This window comes from Salminus brasiliensis, chromosome 7 (genome assembly GCF_030463535.1).
Source record: "Salminus brasiliensis chromosome 7, fSalBra1.hap2, whole genome shotgun sequence".
Taxonomy (NCBI): domain Eukaryota; kingdom Metazoa; phylum Chordata; class Actinopteri; order Characiformes; family Bryconidae; genus Salminus; species Salminus brasiliensis.
In genome coordinates this window covers 25,563,502-25,583,452 of record NC_132884.1, presented here as the reverse complement: position 1 = coordinate 25,583,452, position 19,951 = coordinate 25,563,502, and the positions used below count along the sequence as shown (strand labels likewise).

Below are 19,951 nucleotides of genomic sequence, written 5' to 3'. Positions count from 1 at the left end.
TGTACAGCCCTGATTCATGGTTTCAACATTAACTTAATAACATATAGTACTTCAACTACTAGCTTACATTAGAGCACCAGCTTGGTTTTTTATTAGTACTGGGGCCCATTTGATTTCAGTTCTCCTGAAGCAAGTATGACCTAGTGCTGTGACTGATGAACAGTTGATAGTGAGATACTATATCTCTCCTTTCTAAGTTTGAATGTGAGAAAGGCCTGGTGATTAAAATCAATTATTTCATTTAGATATTAGCCCTTACAAAATAAATTAATATCAGAAAAACAAATATGCCTGATGGTTGGTATGCACGGCTTATGTTTACACCTCACTGATTAGGTATATGTGTGTGCTTGGAAGCATTACACATACTGTGGCACAAGCACTACTACAGCTGAGTCACTGAGGGTCCTGAGGGGGCAGAGCGGGGCTGAATGAGGGCCAGGACCAGCCTGGGTGGGATGTGTTGACTGATGCCAGTTCTCGCCCTCAACAGGCGTGCCATTGTGCTTAAACTGTTGTCACTCGCCACCATGAACAATGGCTGTCTCTGTGAGCCATTGTCTTTAAGTCACCAGCCTCTCATGCAGTGTCTGATAGTAGCATGCCTTGTAAGCACAAGCATAAGCTTGGCACAGTAATATGCAGATATCTGCACACACACGTGTACAGCAAACAAGATATGCAGGTTTATGTCAGGCATAAAAGAACCTCTTTTTTCTCTTTCAACCATTTAAAAATGCTTTACAGCTGATTTTCTAACCAATGGACCACCAGAAAAATTGTTATATAAACAATATAAAGATCAACTTTATATTTAAATAATATTACATTACAAGTAACCACACTGCAGGTGTGGTTGGTATAGTGTAGTGGGTAACTACACTGCAGTCTTCTCTGTGCCAGACAAGGGTTTGATTCCTCAGCTAGGCAGACACCATGCTAAAACAATAGGAGTCTTTGGGCAATTACATTTACCGACCTGTGTAACATCATTCTTTACTCTGCTATAAAGTCACTGTTTTAGAGGTAATAGATATAGTACATTCCCTAGCACTGGGGTTGTATTTCTTAAACAGAATTAAAGACTAAACACTTCTTACATCTTCTTAGGATTATAGTCCAAAAACTCAATATTATGGCACTGAATGAATAAGTTGATAAATGGAAGAGAAAGAACGACTGTGAACAGGTAGAATATAAACAATGACAATTTGACAAACAGAAAAAGTCATTTATTTCTTTCCAGTCACCCTCTGAACAGTATCAAGTGGAAGCAGAATGCTGTTATCTCTAAACAATGAAAAAGGGGAAATATCAAAACCAGTTCAGGGGACGTGTGGAATAATTATCTGGAGGTTAGCACACCACTGGCTTCTGGTGAGAGACTGTGAACGAGAGACAAGCTGTCATACTTACAACAAATAATATATTCTGCTGCATCTGCAGAGGTGCCAAACAGTACTCCACACACTCCAACCTCGCTGATACAAGTGAAGCAATGCATGCTGAATACACTGAATTGTGGCAGAGTGTTCTCTACATGAAGTCTTGCAATAACATGTAGGAAATAGTAGAAATGTAAAACAGGAGGTTTCTGGCCTAACACTTGGTGCTAGGACCCAGATACAAATACAGATCAGGCAGTGTTATATGGACTCTAATCCTTTCTCACTGATGTCTAGCTGAGATGTTCTGACCCCTGCACACACCACACCACCAAATGACAGAAGAAAGTTTGTATTTAGCTCCTCAACCCAAGTTTCTTCAGAATTAATTCACTATAAAATCCTGTTCTTACAAATAACTGACAAATAAGCATTTCCTAGGAGCTTGTGTGTGTGTGCAGACATGCTTTAGAATTTTGCATTTGCAAATGCAAACACAAGAAACAAGGCCACAGGGCTACAGCAGTGAAACTATAGGATTACACTGCTGCCCGGCAGTGTACAGCCTTATTAATCATTGATCATTTTGTGCAGTAGGTGTTCATTCCATCAGTCAGTGGGGTTCCGCCTTAAAAGTTCTACAGAAACTAAATAATAAAACCGCCACTTCCTTCTTTAGATATTATGATAGATAACAAGTAATAAAACATATGTAAACTAGTTTGTTCCTTAAAATAATGGACTTACATATCCATACAGTTGTTAAATACATAAAAATTCAGTTTACACTAAACAAGTAACAGAGCAAATAGAAAACAACACCAAACCCAGCCAATCGTCAAAATCAGTGTTTCTACAGTAATACATTGTAATACTACTTTGTTATTGCTTGGTTCAGAAAACACAATTTCTCTTTCTTCATCTTTCTCTTACACACGCTAAAGACAGAGGTGATGTTTGAGAACAGCACAGAGCTCTCTCGAGCTCTCTCTCTCTCTCTTCCTTGCTCTTTCTCTGAGGAGAACAGAAGGCCAGGACAGAACAGTCTGCAAATCCCTTTAGTTTGTCCTTAGCTGATAATCTGCCAAATATAATAATACAGTCAATAAACATCAGCAAAATAACAAATTTGATGTTATTGTTAATAGGGACTGTACATAATGTATATATATACCCTGGAAAATGTTTGTAAGTGGGCTGCCTGTGTAGCATTTCTATTGAATAAGTGAAAAGAGCTGAAAGATTAGAGTGCCTCCCTCTCCTCTGGTATCGCTGATGCAAATGGAAAACTGATAGTCTACACTCTATTAAGTGTGGCATGAGACAGTGTGTGTGCATGTGTGTGTGTGAGAGAGAAAGAGAAATACAGAGCGAGAGCAAAGGAATACGTTTTTATACAGGGCAAGGTAAATCTAAATGATTTGTGTGATGTCCTTCATTTCCACATAAAAAAATAATTATGTTATTATTATTATTATTATTATTAAGTAATAACACTAAAGGCCAAGCTGTGCTGGTGTGCTAGATTCAATTTATTTGGAAATTATGTACATACACTATATGTCCAAATGTTTGTGGACACCCATTTCCAATGAATGCATTCAGTTGCACCTATTGTTGCACACAGCTTGTCTATTCGTGTATAGAACTACTACCAATAGAATAGGACTCACTTGAGCAGATGCACCTGAACCTATTGGCACCATGCCTAATGCCAGGAGTATAAAGCCCCCAGCATTGAGCTGTGGAGCAGTTGAACTGTGTTCTCTGGAATGATGGTGCTTTTTCCAATACTTTTGAGATGACTTAGGGAGTTGGGGGGGAGGTGGAGTGGTAATCATCCAACATCCTGACCTCACTAATGCTCTTTTCCATGCAATCGAATCCTCTAAAATTTAGTAGAACGCCTTTCCTGAACAGTAATAACCAGGATAGACTACTTTTTAATACCCTTGATTTTGTAAGAAACAATGAATGAGCAGGTGTCCCAATATTTTTGTCCATATGGTGTATTTGAGTAAAGTAAATTAATTCAGTTTTTTTCTGTATGTGTGTGTGTGTGTTTGTGTAGCTTACCCCCACTCTGTGTAATGTATCGCACCCATGGTAATGCCTGGTAGCCAGTCTTCTCAATGATTTTTAAATATCGGACCTAAATACATGAAATTATGCTCAGTATTAAAGCTTCTATGTACTTAGATTCAATAACCTAAACTATTGAACCTCAGAGACCCACCTGAATGCCTGACACAGTGAAATAAGGGATCTCGAACTTCACTGTAATCGGCCTCTTTGCTTCTTGTTCGTCGCTCTCCACACTAGGCAGTCCAAAGTGAGCTCTCATCATGTACTCTTTCCCTCCCTGTAAACACACGGATGAGTTGATTCAGGTCCACAATTTAAAAACACATTATGCAGGGGTTCACATTTTTGTCAAGTGCATTAGTTGTCCAGTCATTCATAAAAAGGCAACTACGTCAGCAATAGTTTCACAGCAGTACTGAGATTTTTATGGATAAATAAAGCATGTTTTTCTCCAAATGCAGCGCCTTCCAGTTATTGAGGATATGAAACAACATTCTGCATGTTGTTTAGCTTTCATTTTTATGAAACCAGAGAAAGCCTCTGAATATTACCAAGGCTTCAATATCTAAAAGCAAAAAGTTGCCATTATTGCCAAAATGTTTCATTAATTTTTGAAGGGGGTGGTATTTCAGTAAGGTAAGGTGTGAGGTAAGTGTCAAACAAAACAAAAAAACAACAACACATTTTTATGAAAAAAAAACATTATCATACTCTCTCAATCAATAGTTATAAAATCAGGACCTGAGCTGATTTAGGATGAGATTCCTCTCTTCTTTACAACAACCTTACTAACAGGAAAAGATATTAGATCAGCACTCTTAATCTCGGAAGCTTCATGAACACAGGCCCAGGTCTGCTAGCAGATAAGATTGTGACACTGGTGAAGAGTTGGCTCACTTATTGCAAACTGAGATACGTGATGTAGAAAGTGGAGCATGCTTATCAGCACAATACTTAGGTATGGCTCCAGCTCTAAAATCTGTACTAATACATAGCAACTGTTATAAAATCATCACTGTTAAAACATTTCCCATTGTCACCTTATCATAAAAGATAAATTCCCCTTGTACATTAAAAAGAAAGGTATCAACGCCATGAGGGGCCTTGAACTTCCTGGGCAACACTGTATCCATGAACACAGAGACAATGAAGCAGACAGAAAACAACTCCTGAGACAAAAATACCCCAGTTGTGCTACATTAGGTCAGCTGTAACCCTCTGCTTAATTATATGCATGTGACGCATTATGAGTCAAAACAGTACATTAAACATCCCAAATAATGCTATGCTATAACAAAGGCATTTTCTCCACACATTGCTGTAAGATGTTGCACACAGAACCGAGATGTTCTCATAATTTGTTGTTTTCATCTGTATGGGTCCCAGTGGTTTAATAACTGTGTGACACTTTAATATGAGGATCTCGTTGTTCTACTACATACTGTGCAGAGTGTGCAGACTTGCACATGTGTTCCTGTGAGTCAGAAGCATTATTACACACTCAATTCTTCTGAGAGTTCAGTATGATTAGCTTAATTTGGACTGCCCTGACTGTGGTTTTCCTCCGGCTGTACGATGCAAGGGACAGCTTATTCACACTAGCAGTTTTCTAAAGTTTTCACAGCTCTTACAAAATCATGGTGTGACTGGAGGACATACAATCACCACCCTTTACTAGTAACACCTACTTATTCATGTAATTATCTGATCAGCAAATCTTGTGGCAGTCATGCAGATACAGGCCAGCAGCTCCAAGAAAATGTCCAAAGAATGGCCAGACTGGTTTAAGCTGATGGCTACAGTAACTCAGATAATCACTCTGTGATCTTGTGAGGAACAGAAAATAATCTCAGAACGCGCAACACATTCAAACTTGAGGCGGATGGTTACATTAGTGGAAGATCACTCTGAGTTCCACTTCTGTCAGCCAAGAACAGTAAGCTGAGACTGCAGTGGGCACAGCCTCACCAAAACTGAACAGTTGACATCATCTAATGGCTACTTGCAGCATGATTTTGCACCGTGTCACAAAGCAAAAAGCAAAAAAAGCAAACATCGTCTCAGGCTGGAATCATTAATTTGTTCTTTAATTACATTTTAAACATCTTCTGGAATCCATGTCACAAATAATTGAGGCTGTTTGATTTGAATTGAGGAGATGGCGATACCTAGTATTACTCTAGTGTTATTAATAGTGTTCTGAGATTGTCAAGACCATTTAATGTATATCCACATTTCATTTTACTGTTTAAAAAACTCAAAGTTTTGGATGAACAGGTGTCTACAAAGATTTGAACATATAGTGTAAATAATATAAAGCTAAGAAATTCATATTTTAATTTTTAAAATTTACTAAGAATGCTGTAAAAATCAAGGCAAGGTTTAATAAAATCAATATTTATAATACCAGACACAGTAAATAAAAAAAGATTATTAATTATTATTATTTACTAAAATTAATATTTATAATACCAGACACAGTAAAAAAAAGATGATTTATTATTTTTAAAACAATATATATATTTAAAACTAAATTAATGACAGTCTATTATACATGACTAGTACCATCTTATTCCCAGCAGGAACTACTTATACTTATAAGGAAGTACTTATACATATATACAGTAAATAAACTAAAAGAGTACATATTTTGTAGTTTCTAAACTTTAGTTTATAAAATATTTAAGCCAATATAACAAGTAACATTAATATGGCAAGTGACATCAACTTTGAAATGGCAGCACAGATCATGCATTGCTTATGAAGTCATAACAGAAGGCTTATAAAGGTCACATAAAAGCATCACTCACTGGGAAGGATTTGATGACCCACTCTACAGCACTCTTCTCAGGTACCCACTTGGCATTGCCTGTGCTGGTCTTAAATCTGGGTGAGTCAGCGTCGCTGGGCACAGGCACCAGGATGGACACGTTGTTGGCTGTGGAGCGACTCTTAAACTGACTACGGGCCTGCAGGGCAAAGCACACCACACTGAACAAAACACACACTTAGTACTACCACACTGTGTGAATGTGACTCACTGATTACAGAGAGCGTAAATTAATTTTAATTAGACTTATTTGTAAAGATATCCTTTCTGGTCAATTAAACCCATGAACTTTAGTCTTACTGTTCAGCTACTTAGCTTCAGACTTTTATAACTTATCCAGCAAAATATTATGAAACTAATATGTAAGTTAGTTATGAAAGCTGAGTCACAAGAATATTTATTGTTTATCACTTGTGACTCATTAAAACAAGCAAAGAACTTCTGCCGAAAGTACAGATTCTCATCTTACAATACCCCCCTTGACTTCTTTCTTGATTTCAGTAGCTTAAGGAGTTGAAAATGCAACAGTGCAACATATTGTTACAGTCTTGTAGAGACTAGTTTATCTAAATGGATTTTCAACCAGGCTTCTACAGAGAAAGGACAAAAAGGACAAAGCCTCCTTGTTTAAAAACTAAACAACTCTTAAGACACATTGCAGGTAAACCTTAGAGCTGTTTGCAGGGAAAGAAGCGTGAAGCCTGGGGAAGTGGAGTGTATAGTGTGTCTCAGCTGTGTATGTGTGTGCGCCAGTACCTTAACTTTGATTTCTACTCGGCTGTGGGAAAACTTCTCAATCACGCTTTCAATCCATATGAGGGGCTTCACCTGCAGGTGGTGCAATGATGATTTATTAAATTAGGACTGTGATAAATAAATCAGAGCCCATGTCAGCCATGGTAGCGTACAAACCATCACAAAACGCTGATTCTCACTGGCTATTCTGAGTGTGTGCTGGTGGGGTGTGTGTGATGCTCACTGTGGTGTTAAGGCGATAGGACATGAGTTCACTCTCTCCATCAGGAGGAATAAATGAGATGGTCCGGTCGTTCTCAAAGCGAGAGAGACGCACACACTGATGAAACTTAACGTCCTCTAACTCCACTGACTTACTCTTCTCTCCTGTGGAAAGATATAGGACATACATTTCATTTAACTCTCGCAATGCAATAACAAAGGAGAAGAACCACCTTCAGTTCTACAAACGAAACCACCTCCACCACATCTCCTTCCTTTAACTCTGTCAAGTTTTTCATTTCTGAGCCCACTTATCAGGGGCCTTCAAACACAAACCAGAAGTCACCAGAACTCCAAAGTTGCTACTTTATAGGAGAAGCAATATATATATCACCTTATTGACTTGTGCTTAGTAATGTCTAAAGCTTAAAGGTATCTTTGAAGTATTAGTCTATTCTAACTAGCTAAGGTTTTTCTTGGGTAAACAGCAAAGCACTTTTTTAAGTCGCTCTGGATAAGAGCATCTGCTAAATGCTGTAAATGTAAATGTATGTATATATATATATATATATATATATATATATATATATATATATATATATATACTGTATATATTCCAAATAACCATGGACGTTTTGATAGGACAGTGATGGTACCATAAAACATTACATACAGGGAATTCTAGTGAATCCAGCTGTATTACTGCTTAATGGTGGGAATGAACTTAAACAGAAAGATAACAGAAGATGACTTGCTGAACTAGCACCTGTCAAAAGAAAATCACTGGTAAGAGTTTTTCTAACATTATCTATGCTGGCTGCTTCTAATACATAACACTGTAACTACCACAACCTGTACTGTTCAGACAGGAGGCATGTTAATTGTTGACTGAAAGATTATAGATTAATATAGTTTGATAATGCACTCTGTGTCTTCTGTTTTGGTATTGTAGTGTTTTACATGAATGTACGGTTTAATCTACATGTGTAAAGTATATGTGACACAAAAGCCTTCTGATCTGTTTCATTTTTTTATATCTAGGGCTGGGAGATATAGTATAAGGGAAAAACAAAGGAGAGCGTGGATGTGATTGCTCGTTGTTGCAGTATGTTTAAACCTGTGAGAAAGAGAAGGCAGCTGTAGAAAAAGCTTTTGATGATGCTGAGCTTGGTAGCATCCTAAAAGTCCCTAATACCAGTGAGCTTTGGGAATTTAACACCACGCTCCAAGCTCCAGTCTGTGAAATGGACCTTTCATAGCATTGAACTGGGATTGCTGTGTCTTTGCGAAGTCAAGGAAGGAAAAGAACACAACAGAAAAGAATGGCATTGGAGCTTATATGAGCTTTTAAACTAGTTAAATTCGGTGTACTGGTATCACAGTTCCTATAAAAAGTGTGTCCTTGTCTAGAAGTGTCTGATTCTCTTTGTCTCCATCACTGACATTTACAGAGGAGTATAAAGAGCTGTGTGGAGTCGGGCACAGCTCAGCAGTCTCTGTGTCCCTTCAGTAGCAGGAAAGGCCTGCTGGGACCCAGCCCTCATTGCTCACACTCAAGCACCTACTGATGCTATGAGCCGCACCACCGAAAGGTCACATGGGGGGGGGGGGGAGGTGTGACCTCTCAGTCTAATGCCTCCTGATTGGTTCCTTAGGGGCTGCCGCCAGCAAAAGCGAGAAAAGCTTACTGGTGGTGTGAATTATCAGCACTTTGAAACTAACATGTATAGTTGATCCTCTCTGTTAACACTGTGTGAGTTCATAAGTCCTGTATGATGGCTTTTGTAATGCTTATGGCATAGTTGACTAGGATTGCGTTATAATTTCCCTAAAAGATTTTGTCATTTTGTTGGCTTGGGTAATAAACCTGGTTCTTGATTCAACATTCACTTTCTTTTCCTGCAGAGGGCAGCATTTTTCTCATCAAGAGAAAGTGCATCACTGGTTTCATATTGCCACCTCATTACAGGTCAGATGACCTGTACACAGGTTGATGTTACCAGTTACAAGCCACTTGGTACATGTGAATGATAAAGGGAAGTACATCAGGATGTCAGTGTTCCTACAGCACTTCCAGCTTCTGACAAACCTTACTGTTCTTCCAGTCAATGTGTTCTGAACATTAGGGCACATCTGTGCCCAGTCTACTCTTTTTGACAAATTGCTTGCCTATAGATCACTTGATGGGAAACACTTCCAGCACTAGCAGCATTTGAAATAAATTTACTCTCAGCTCCGGCTTGGTCAGGACGTGAAGATGAATGCAAAAGTGAGAGCTGATCTTTAAGGTGATTGACACCTGCTGTGCAAAAGCCTGCAGTGGTGATTAAGGAAAAGAAACAGATGTGAGGGAAGCCATCAATGAAGTACAAATACGAGAGGTAGAGAATGAATTGCCTCCCCTGACTGGTTCAAAATAAGCAGTTAGACTTGCACTAGAAATGCAACATATATGGTTCCTTAATTGTTGACATGACACTGGCCGTACTTGTACTGAAAGAAGCGGGTATTTGCAAAGGAGACCAATCACTGATGAACCGAGGTTTTCATGGGTTTCAATTTCAATTTACATTTATGGCATGTGGATCACACTCTTATCCAGAGCAGCTTACATTTGAATCATGTTACACAGGTAGACAAATGTAGCATTAGGAGACTTGTCCAAGTATATTTATTGGTATTGCATGGTGTGCTTTCCTAGGTGGGGAACTAGTCTACCACTAGAAAATGCTTTGCTATGCTTTAACCATCTGCTTTCATGTAATCCCACAATTTTGGTCCCAAATAATGCAGACCAAACCACACAACACTAAATACATTGGAAGGTATACTGCAATTGCAATACATGATGACACAACAGGGTATTTTATTCTGAACATAAACATACCACTGCTGTCACATAAAACCTTGAGGGAAAAAACTTATTAACTTTCACTTGAAGTCAAAAAATTTTAAGTCTTTTTTAAACATTTCTATGGATCAATTCATCATGAAATTCTGACACAATGCAAATGACTGTCAGAAAGAACTGTCTCATTTAATTTATGACAAAAACAGTACAAATAAAGATACAAGGTTTTTGTGTGACGACAATATAAAAGTCAAATGCAGTGCCTTAGTCCACCGTCTATCTTTGTCAGATAATTAGCATATTTAGGAATAGAATAAGTTAGTAAGGAAGAATTTAATATAAAGTTAGTGAAAAAAAAGTGTCCTTTTTTCTCTTTTTTTGTTTTTCAAAAATCTGAAAAAATACTGTAGCGGCTTTTTTTACAGATGTTGTCCAGCCCAAACTGAATCTGTTATAGTTATGATCACTTACTGCCGGTTGTCTCGAAGAGCACTTTGTCATTGAGCCCCAGCCTCAGTTCAGGCATGCCTGAGAGAACGACTTTCAGTTTGATGCTACCCAGAATCTCACTGCGCAGGACGCTGCCTGTAGCACTAACCTGGTATAACACAGAGGGAAAAATGAGGGAGAGGGAGAAAACAGAAGTATGAGGAGAGAGAGCAGAAGTAAGTGTGAAGGACAAAACATCATCTCTGTCCCCACAAGTACAATTATTTCTGCATAGAATATTCATGTTCTTAATAATCATTCAAAATATGCCTCACAAGACCAAAACACCAAATAAAACCTAGACCACTTCAAGTCCCGAAAATGTAGCAGAGGAGAAAAAGTAAAACAGAGAACGCTGTATGGTAATGTGAATGGTAATGCCCCATTAGAAAGCAATGAAACGTCCACCTGCTGTTAATCGAAGAGAGAGGTGCTCCTGAGAGCTGCTGTGGGCTGTCGTTCAGAATCACAACCTAAGGAGTGCACCAAGAGCCAGGGCATTCAACTTGGGACAGGGGGCAGAATACAAGCATTTTGCAGAAAAAGCATAGGAAAACAGTTCCCTCCATCATTCATTGCAAACCATGACCTTGAGATGACTATGAACAAGGTTGTTTAGATAAACTTATTAAAGAATAAAAATTATGTTTCAAAACTAGGTTCTGAAAGACAGTGCATAGTAGAATACTGTCCACAAAAGTACTGAGACTGTAATATGCTTTGCAATATATACAAATGCACTGGTGAATCAATAATTCACCCAAGAACCAGCCTCAGCTCAGGCATGCCTGAGAGAATGAATTTCAGATTGATGCAGATCAGAATCTCTCTGAGCAGGATGCTGGCTGTAACACTGACCTCAGTGCTTGTTAATCATTTTGTGACCAAAGTTTTTTTTTATTAATGTTGGGTTATGAATGAATTAATAACTTTTTAATTTTTTATTGAGTAAAACTCCCATCTGGAGCTGTGATTGCTCAGCACAGACTAACACACTGTGATTGTTTAGAATACATTGGATACATATTGCTGTCAGGGAGTGCAGGGTTGTAGACACATAAACAAGGTAAAGATGGAATTTAAAGGACATTGGATTAGGGAGAAGGGGCTTTGGGTATGTTCCTCCACCCAAAGTTATTTCATAACTCCACTTAAAAATAAAGGTGCTTCAAATGGTTCTTTAGGTGATGCCATAGAAGGACCACTTTTGTTTTTGTAACAGAGATCTGTAAGTGTGAAGAATCTTTTTTAAGGTTTAAAGAGCCTTTACCTCATGTAAAGGTGCTTTCCCCATTTGAAGGTTCTTGGAGTCTCTATTACAAGAACTCTCTGAAGCACGTTCATTTGTAAAAGTAAGTTATTAGGATGTAAAGATTGACTACTGAGTGTCAGTCAAGACAAGAAGAGACAGAACATCATGTATTTAAAAAGAAGGGGACTCCTGCTTAGTTGATCGTTATAGGAAATGGCTCTCACCTCACAATTAAAATGTACTTGTAAACACAACTGAACTCACCAGTAAATTCACAGACTCAATGACATCCATAAACACTTCATTCTTCCTGTACTTTATTCCCTCTGACCTCCAAGACACAGCATTGGTAACCGTTGCTGGGGGGCGTGGTGCCCCAACCTCCAATTTATGCCCTTGCTGTGTAATATACCTGACACAGATGAGAACAACCAAAACTCAACAAGTACAAACAACAAGAAAACAAACTAGGTAGGAGACATGACATCAGATGTTATAGAATTTGCGTATTTAAAAGAGAAATATATCCCAATCCCAGTGGCACATCACTTTCCTAATCCCACTTGCACTTAATCTTATCCATTATCTTATCTGATATAAGCTACATGCCCAACTTCTGTGGTAATATCTTAAATATCTTCTACTACCAAGCAGTGTTAAAGAAAGTGAAAGGGCCCAGGTCATAGACAGGTTTAAATGCAAATAAATAACTTGAGCAAGATGCATCACTGGGTCCAATGCAGAAGTAATGATTTCTGTGAAAACTGTTTCAGAGAAGTAGCATTAGATATGAGGCTGCTGTTGAGTCAGTAAACAGGCTGTGGAGTTGGTGTGTTGAAGTGCAGTCGGGGACTCCAGAGAGTAACATGTATATCCATAGAGACACACAGGCAGACAAACAGCTGAACTTGTTTTCACTCTATTTCCATCACCTGTGTGATGCAGACATTATATAGAGACTTCATAGTCCATCATTCTGCTATTGCTTCTAATGGTTCGCTGTGTGAGTCTCTATTGAGATGATGCATGTCAGAGAGGCTTTCATATTATTAGTTGGAAAATTCATTAGTAGAATCAGAGTAGCAAAATAAAAAAAATCTAAATTTATGTATATATAAAATATACTGAATTACATGTCAGACTGAGGTGATGAGTGATGAGCATGTGGGTCCAGCTGTCAAAGCATTATGCAGAGCTGTCTAGCACCCTACAGAAATTTGGAAAGCCTGCTAAATGGACACGATCAACATTGAAGGTGATAAACAAGTCAAACTACTTTACTACACTACTTTAGTCTTCAGAGTAAAAATGTGATCATGCAATCACAGAGCATATCTGCTACCCTATGTTTACCACCACAAAATGCAGATTCTGTCAAGATAACTGCATGAACGTTTTCATGGCAGCCAGAAACATCTGAAATATCTCAACAGCCTAAGCGTGGGAGTCTACAACACCAGCTGAAGCAAACCTCTGTGTGTAAAACTACATCCAGTTCACAAAGAACGAATAGGGGCTATAGGCAGCCAGTGAATGCTGAGTTGTGAATAGAATAAATGGTGGATGGCGCCCATTTGAATGATGAATAATGCACAGTGCAGTTCGGCCAGTACTCACTCCAGTAAGATCTTGCTGTCCGTTGTCTGAGGCAAACCAAAGTCCATGACCTCATCCATTAACTCATACACAGTCACAAAGTTGTCTCGTATGCTCTCCTCCTCCAAGGACTTAAAATATTCTGTGAAGACCTAAAACAGGACTAAATGAGGATACGCTATATGTCCAAAACATTGTGAATACATGCTCATCCACAATGTTTCTTCAACAATTTTAAAAGAGGATAATGTGACCAGCATACTGCAAAGATTGATATTGTTGCTGTCATGCAAAAAGTATCTCCACAATGGGAAGTTTACAGAGAAAGGAAAAAACCTTTTGAAACTTTATTGATGTCAATACAAAAAGTTCGTGGGAGCATTTCTACTGAAATTGTACACAATGTAAAGAACAACTGCCAGATTCACATTTGGTCAAAAAGTGATAAGGGCCATTTACGTTTACAGATCACGTATCTTAGATTAGAATGTGTGAAAATCACACTTACTTCCACTATCTTGTACAGGAAAGAATACACAAGGGCAGCATTTGTATTCTTCTTGGTAATTGCTACCACTAAGTGCCAACTGTTAAGGATGTGTCAGCTTGTCTTGTCAAAGATATTAGAATTACAATAACAACACCAAATACCACTAAACAAGCAAGACATGCATATGGACAGAAAAAATTATTAACTCTTTAAAGGATACAGTACAGGTTGCTGTGTTTAATGTATAAAAAGTGTGTGGAGCCATGGGTCACCACAGGTGACAGTTCGGCTTCTTCTTCCCTCTTCATCATGATGGGCATGAAGTGGTCAATCTCACTCATGTCAACGCTGCCCATGTAATTTCGACAGATGAGCACCTAAAGGGGTGACAGTTCAGTCAGGCAAGGTCATGACAAGCGAGTAAACACTGTTTTACGCTAACATGAAAATTTGAGAACCACTTTATTCTTGTTTGCAAACAACAGAAATAATATAAGAGTATTTGGATCTGCTTTTATTCAGTTTGAATGTCCTAAGACCATCAAAACAGTCCCCAGCTAAGTACCAACCAAACGTACCAACACTGGCAACATTATGCAACTCATGTTCAGTTACTGGTTGCAAGAGATACTATCAGACATAGTGCTTATTTCACCACAGGAAAAAGGTTGAGTCAGCATGAGCGAGGGACTGAGTCAAATATTTACTGACCTCTGAGAGCAGTCATATAGAATCATCTTGGAGGAATCTAGAGTTATGAATAAACTTCATTACTTTTTTAAAGAAAGATATTTGCACAGAGGTCAGATAGGGTGAGTGACGGCCAGGAAATAAGAAACAGAAAGAAAATAGTCACTGGAAATATGTTGAAAATATTTTGTGTATAGCACACATTTTTTAGGCATAGTGAAATATTACAAAGCCAAAGGATACTACAGAATTAATGGTCAGTTACTTCCTCTGCTCATGATACGCTCTATCCAACTAAGTATTAACCCCTTAATGCAGGGCGGCTCATAACACTAAGGTGGATTTTTTAGTAACTACAGGGATTTCTGTTCAAACTGATGGGACTAATAGAAGTTTGAAAGAACAAACCCTAGGTGGGCCCTAGACTTCTTAAGGGGTTAAAATACCTGCGCTGCCATCTGATTTAGAATATCCCTGTCATGTTAGTGAAAGTCATATTACATTTATGAACTGGAAACTATATTACTATATACTAAATTACATGTCCAAAAGTTTGTAAGCATCTGCCATCCAACGTTTCTTCTGAAATCAGTAGTATTATTACACTTTATAACACTCTGCAGACGTTTTACACTAGTTGTTGGAACATTGCTGTGAGGATTGCTGTGATTGCATTTACCCAAAAGAGAATTATTCAGGTCAGGTATTAATGTTGGAAGATCAGTTCTGGACTACAATTGCCAATATAACTCACTCCAAAAGCATTGGATGGAGCTCAATCACACCAGGGAAAGGTCCAAATCTGGGGGGATTTATACCCCTCTAGCTGACACTTGCCATTGGACATGATGACCTTAGGTACATATGCACCTAAAGGTCTGTGTCACAAAAGGTGCACCTCTAAACCACTAATCAGTGTACAAATAGTATATGTTTCCCATGAATGCAGAACATGTTTTAGCATAGCATAGATTCTAAAAAAGATTCTAAAAAAATTATCTGGTAGACTATGTGATAATGAGTGTTCTGCTGAAGAGCAAAAAGCAAGAGCAGGAAGAGGAGAACAGGATAGAAATATCAAATGATGATCTCTATATGTTTCCGTTTGGGGTGTACCAATACTCCAATTCTGCCTCTTTTTTTGGCTGAACATCTAAAGTCACTTGTGACTATACTGTGAGTTTCCCATTTCTGAAAAGGAGATTTATAGGGGTTTTACAGGCTTAAATGATTTCCTCACCCGGCTGTGTTTAAGCATGGTGAGGAGTTAGGGAGGAGCAGTAAATTTCTCAGTGCAAGGTTGTGCCAATCGAGGTCATAAATGATGAAAACCAACCATTTTAATATGACTTGGATTGAAAAACAATAAATAATATTTATGTTCTCTGAGATTATGCAATAAAACATTATTATATTATTCTAGTTGGTGTTATAATTATAATCATGTTTTAAAGTCAGTGCGGTAGAACTATTTTGCAATACATTACAAACCATAGAGTTTGGGTCATGAACATGTGAAGCAAATGTACATTTATCTATATAATCTACTGATGGTAATTACAGTGAGTATAATAACATTACAACAAATATGCCAGTAAAAAATAAATTAACTGCAGATATATGAACAAAACAGCATATTGTAACATATTTTAGGTTTAGTTAACCTTTTATTAAACAGGCTGTTTTGTGTCTTTAAGGCAGACATATGGCTGATATGATGCACATTTTTGGGTTTAAGTACATAATTTTCCTATTAAATAATTTAGTAAATACATAACAAACATCATATTATGTCTGCTTAAGTCTACAATTGTCATGTGGTGTGACAGGTTTATGCAAATTAAATAACCAAATAACTATTTATTAATAATTAGAATATAATTAATTAATTATATTCTAAAATCATAAAAATCTTAACACGCTACAAATCTGCTGATTTCCTCAATAGGTTTTTATTCAGGCATGGCGTAAGAAAGGACGGGCAAGGCAGTGAATAACATAGAAATCTGCAATTTACCTTCATGATACACACTACATTATATACTTTTTCAGAAGTGAAAAATGATATTAAAACATAAAATATTTATGACTGGGTGGCTGTGGCACCTGACATTTTCTGGGTGGTAAAATAGTTTTTCCTGTTTATGATTAATGATTGAATGATTTAATACAATTATAAAAGTCATGAAACGCCTAAATACATTGGAATGTTTTTAGAAGCACAAATGCACACTAAACCCCTTTAAATAAGAATGTAAGAAATTAAGAACAACACTAATTGAAAAGAAACCATCATTTTGAAAGCAAGTCTCTGTTTTGGTTACTCTCTATTGGGCAAAAAACTGTATGAGCTACAAATAATTCTTACATCTGTGTAAACAGACAGGGTTAAACTGCTGCTTGGCTGAGCAGATAGGGATATGTAAATGTTTTCAGTTTCTGTGACATTACAAACACCGCAAATTCAAAATGGACTGTGATCAATGTGTTTTAAAACTTTTTACAATGACCCTTTAAATGCATTTTTGCTGCCTTTCTTTTAATAGTTTAAGTAGGTCATACTTGTGGTCTAATCGATATCAACCACCTGTAAGATATCTCTTAATGAGAGTCAAGTCTTTCGATTGAGGGTAAAGTCAATAACAACCAATCAAAGGGAGAAGGACATAAAGTACGAAGCTTAGTTTTGTCCTCTGAATATACCATTTGATTGAAATGTTAAAAATCTAATATTACAGTAGGTACAAAACAGCATGTTACACATGAGGTAGGCACACATCTAAGAAATCAAAGAGTGTCTGCTAATATAGTGTGGATTGAACAGGAATACCCTAAGGTGCAAGATACTGGATTGCTCTAGGGCACAGACAAGAAAGCTTTCATCAGCACTGCCAGGGGTCACAGCCATATCAGAGGGTAATCTATTCAATTAAAGCCTTTTGGCTGTCGCACGTCTTGGCCTTGACCTTGGTTTCTCTCTCTATTTGTCTCTCTTTGCTTCAGAGGTAGCCTATTTCTATTCTAAATGAATATACATTTTTTTTCATTATTGGCTTTAATTTATCACATAACAGTGAAAGCACCGGTGAGCTGAGAAGTGAAAGTACTAGGCGCATACAGATGCATAAGGAGGGGGTAGTTGGCAATGTGAACATGTAGGCAATGTGAACAACCTGGTTTCGGACATTTCACTTCCAGGTTACATTTTGTCAACTGAGGTGGAAGGTTTTGGTTAGTGCAAAGATATATACATAGAAAATGTTTATGGGCAATGCACAGATGTTTCAAATGTTCATATTTAATGATGTATTTACTGAACTTCAGAAATACTGAACATGTAGGTAATGCTGGGCTACTGCACTATACTAGTGCATCTCAAATATTTGAGTGTAATTTTTTTGGTCATAATTTAATTCTGGTGAACTGTCATGTATTTTACATTCATTGCATGTACAGCATCTTAGCACATGGCCTTGTGTTTCTTGTCTGCGCCTTAGCCCCGCCTTGTCATTAGTGTTCCCACCTGTGTCTTCTTTGTAGGCTTGCCCTCTTGTGTTTGTCTTAGAGGTTCCTTGTTGGTCTGTGTATAAGTAGTCCCTTTGTTTCAGTGTTCCTTGTCTGGACTTGTGCCTGTTTCATGTCAGTTCATGTCGTGTCAGCTTGGTCTGTTTATTCCCTGTCTGTTTGTTTCTTTTGTTAGATTTCTTTGGTTCCTAACTTTGCTTTGTTACATTTTACATTAAATTACTTGTTTTACTATTATTACTTTATTTATTTATTTTTTACTTTTACTCATGAAATATTCTAATAAATACTGAACAAAAGAAAAAAAAAGGTGTAACGTCACTTTATGTGTAATAAATATAAAATGACAGTTTACCTTTTTGAATTAAATTATGAACAAAACTTTGTATTACTTTTTTATGACATGCACAAATAATTACTCAATTTACTGAAAGTCATAGAAATATGTTGAAAAATGCTGACAAAAAAACTGCTGAAGCTAGTCAGATTGGTTACACTGGTTGAGCAACCTAGCTCTTGACCAGCACAGGGTGTGTTTTTGTTAAAGTCTGATGGTTCAGTTCGTCTATCAGCATGATCAAGGTGGATGATAAGCATGACCAGCATGACCATGCTCTTCACCTGCATGACCAAGTTTGTGGGCCAGCATGGCCAAGGAGGATGATCACCATGACCAGCATGACCAAGGTGGATAATCAGCATGACCAGCAAACTACCAAACTAGTCAACGAGTATGACCAGCTTGGTCAAGTTGTTCATTCTGACAGACCAGCTAATCCATCAAACTCAGTATGAAAACATCCAGTTTAACCAGATGGGTTACCAGCATTGTAGTGTATGTTTCCAGCTGGATGACCAGCTTTTCAACCTCATTGACCATCAAAGACCAGCTTAAACTATTATAAACCAGCCACCAGCTAATACAATATGTCCTTGAGCTGTATTTTCAGCAGGGATGTCATGCTAGCTATATATCTCTAGAATACTAATTTAAGTAGATATAGTCCCAGTTTCTACAACTGGTAGATACAGTGTGTGTAATACATAGCTACATACATAGATCCTGGCATCAGCCCACTTTAACTTTATGCACTACTGCTTCTATCATGAATATTCATCTACACTGAAACGTTAGGGCACTTTTAACTTGGGTCATTAGGCTACTTATCTCTCATTTGCAGCTCCCCTCAAACAAACCTCCCTAGAGAACAGTTCATGTTATTTTAGTGACATGCACACCTGCTTTCCTGGTTTCTCGTCTCTGTGTTTTGCTTCTAAACCTGAATCCTTGCATGTTTAGGATACATCATGTGTGCTACGTGTGCTACATTCTCGCTCTATCACTCTTCCCGACAGGTGCAAACTCACTCGTGACCCACTGGTGCTCGTGTCTCTTAAAACACCTTACCTTGCCTTTCAGGTCCAGGATGAAGATAGCGGAGGCTGCCATCCTGGTCGCATAAATGTGTGAAGAAACGGGGTCGATAAGGAAGTTGTAGGTTTTTAATCACACGCCTGGAGAAGAAAACCGAAGAGGTATTTCCATCCCTGCTCGCGCGGCGCTCTCTCTTCCGGGTGCTGAGGCGTCGAGCCAGTTTTGCAGCTTTTCCTCAGGGGCTGTCCGTCAGCTTTCACACACATCCAGCGCGGCTCTACGACACGTTTACAAGCCCGACACCAACCCGCAAGCGCCCGAAGTTCTGTTTAAAGCAGGGACTCGCTCACTTAATGAAGTTGGAGGTGGGTTTTTGGTGGGTTTCTTCTGAATTGGTAATTGAACGCCCCCCCATGGAGCGTGAGG

The 19,951-nt window shown here is 38.1% G+C and overlaps 1 protein-coding gene across 1 annotated transcript; it reads right to left on the bottom strand.

Moving 5' to 3' along the window:
• Positions 1-1,210: 1,210 nt before the first annotated feature.
• On the bottom strand, positions 1,211-19,918 carry ap1m3 (adaptor related protein complex 1 subunit mu 3). Its single transcript, XM_072684323.1, has 12 exons — positions 19,559-19,918; positions 14,156-14,312; positions 13,954-14,021; positions 13,467-13,597; positions 12,114-12,261; positions 10,580-10,706; positions 7,280-7,422; positions 7,057-7,128; positions 6,281-6,439; positions 3,622-3,747; positions 3,462-3,537; positions 1,211-2,466 (listed from the first exon to the last, which is right to left on the bottom strand). The coding sequence occupies exons 1-12, from the start codon at positions 19,598-19,600 to the stop codon at positions 2,444-2,446; spliced, it is 1,272 nt and encodes a 423-aa protein (XP_072540424.1). The 5' UTR covers positions 19,601-19,918; the 3' UTR covers positions 1,211-2,443.
• Between the last annotated feature and the right edge of the window lie 33 nt (positions 19,919-19,951).